This window comes from Phalacrocorax aristotelis, chromosome 20 (genome assembly GCF_949628215.1).
Source record: "Phalacrocorax aristotelis chromosome 20, bGulAri2.1, whole genome shotgun sequence".
Taxonomy (NCBI): Eukaryota; Metazoa; Chordata; class Aves; order Suliformes; family Phalacrocoracidae; genus Phalacrocorax; species Phalacrocorax aristotelis.
Window position 1 is genome coordinate 5993718 of NC_134295.1, and position 2054 is coordinate 5995771.

The 2054-nt window shown below is 61.3% G+C and overlaps 1 protein-coding gene across 1 annotated transcript; it reads right to left on the reverse strand.

The window, feature by feature from the left end:
* On the reverse strand, window positions 1–2054 carry MARCKSL1 (MARCKS like 1). Its single transcript, XM_075115109.1, has 2 exons — window positions 1869–2054; window positions 1–1408 (listed from the first exon to the last, which is right to left on the reverse strand). The coding sequence occupies exons 1-2, from the start codon at window positions 1965–1967 to the stop codon at window positions 785–787; spliced, it is 723 nt and encodes a 240-aa protein (XP_074971210.1). The 5' UTR covers window positions 1968–2054; the 3' UTR covers window positions 1–784.

The window sequence follows — 2054 nt, forward strand, 5'->3', positions numbered from 1 at the left end:
TCACCCATAAAGGGGTCACCATTTATTCCTTTCAAGTGTTACAATAAAGCCCATACAACTCTTTTTTGTTTGTTTGTTTTTAGAAGTTAGAAAATTGCAAATCAAGTGTTTCAGCCATTAAAAAATTATTTACAGAGAAAACAATGTTGCTTCACATTATACAGCTGGCAGGCCCCCTCCCTCCACCCCACACCCTAGAAGTTATCCCTTAGAAGCAGAATTAAACACAGCGGACTTACAAGCTTTATGGTTTTAAGCCAATAGTAAGACATTATAAAAAACTAACCAGATTAGCTCTTAAACCATTGATTTCTATAAAAAGCACAAAATACTTTAACTGAAGTCAGAACCAGGAATGTAAACTGAGGGGGAAAAAAAAAAAAAAAAAAGAGAATCCATTGAACAGTCACTGGTTTGCTGGGCTTCGACAGCTGCCGGGAGGAGAGTGGGGACAGTCAGGAGGCCAGCAGAGATACCAGAGCGGGGGGTGAGAGCTGGGTTCTTACAAACTGTAAATTCCAGTTATGTCCAGGATAGTCTTCCTCCACAGTTTTAAAGGATTCAGGTAAAACTGCTCCAAGTTGTGGTGGCGGTGGTGGGAATCCAAACCAGCTTTCTAACAGGGGAGGGGAGGAAATAACTCGAGGGGAGGTGTTGGTTTTAGAAAGCATTGTCAGTTCTAGGTGGGACAGGGAGGCGTGTGGGCAAGGCAGCGAGTCCGTGGTGTTACCGGGATGGAGAGAATGGCGTAAGAGTCTTAAGTTAGGATGATGCCAAGTGGGCTCTACTCTTCCTTTTGCTCCACCACCACCGGAGCTGTTGCAGGCTCAGGCCCTGCGGGTTTTGAGGGCTCCTCTGGTTTGGCTGTATCCCCGTGGCTTTCCCCTGGCTGCTGCTTCTCCTCCTTCTTGCCGCCCCCTGCCTCTGCATCCTCCCTCTTGGGCTCAGCTCCCTGCTGCCCGTCATTGCCAGGGTTGCTCTCCCCGGGGCTGCCCTGCTCCTCCGCCGTCCCCTCCTCGGGGGGTGCCGACGGCTCCGTCCCGCTGGCCGAGCAAGCGGGGTTCTCCTCTCCCTTAGCCTCCGCCTTGCCTTGGTCCTCCGTGGGAGAGGACCCAGAGGAGTCCCCAGCTTCTTTCTTGTTCTTCCTAAACGAGATCCCGCTCAGCTTGAAGGATTTCTTGAACGAGAACTTCTTCTTCTTCTTGGGGGTGTCCTTGGGGGCCGCGGCACCTTCGGGTTTAGCATCCCCGCCTTCGGCGGGGGGCGCGGGCTCGATGGCATCCCCGCCACCCAGCTCGCCCTTGCTCTCCTCCTTGAGGGCTTCAGCCGAGCCGTTCCCGTTCAGGGGTGCCGCTTCATCACCCGTCTTGGGCGTCACGTCCCCGTTGAGCCTCAAATGGCCATTCTCCTGCGGGAAGGGGCGGGGGGGAGCAGAGCACCGCGTTAGGCACAGCCGGGACTCGGCACCCCAGAACCCCCCACCCAGCTGGGGCGGGGGGCAGCGGCCATGGGGAAAGGGGGTGCACCGAGCACGGGGGGGGGGGGGCGACACAGCTGAGTGAGGGGGTGCACCGGGGTTGGGGGGGGGGGGGGGGTGTCAGTGCGCTGCCACCGGGCGGCGCCCGCGCTCCACGCCCGGTACCGGGGCGAGGCGGCGGACGGGGCCCCCGCCCGGTACCGGGAGGGAGCCCGGAGCACGGCGCGGGTGCTGCCGCATCGCTCGGTGTCCACCGGGCAGGAGGGGTCCCCCCCCGGGGCCGCTCCCCCCCCTCCCCTTACCCACCGAGCAGCCGTCGCCGCCTTTGTCCGCCCACCCGCCCCGGCGGGGCGCACGGCGCCGCTCCCCGGTGCCCCTCCCCGGTACCTACCTGCCCGTTAGCCTTGGCGGGCTCGGTGGAGGCGGCGTGGCCGGTCTGTGGCGGGGCGCTGCCCTCCGCCTTGGCCGCCTTGGAGCCCTGGCTGCCCATGGTGCGGCACGTCGGGCCGACCCCGCCGCGGCGGCTGCGCTCGGCGGGCGAGCGGCGCCGAGAGGGAGTGGGGGGCGCCCCCCGCCG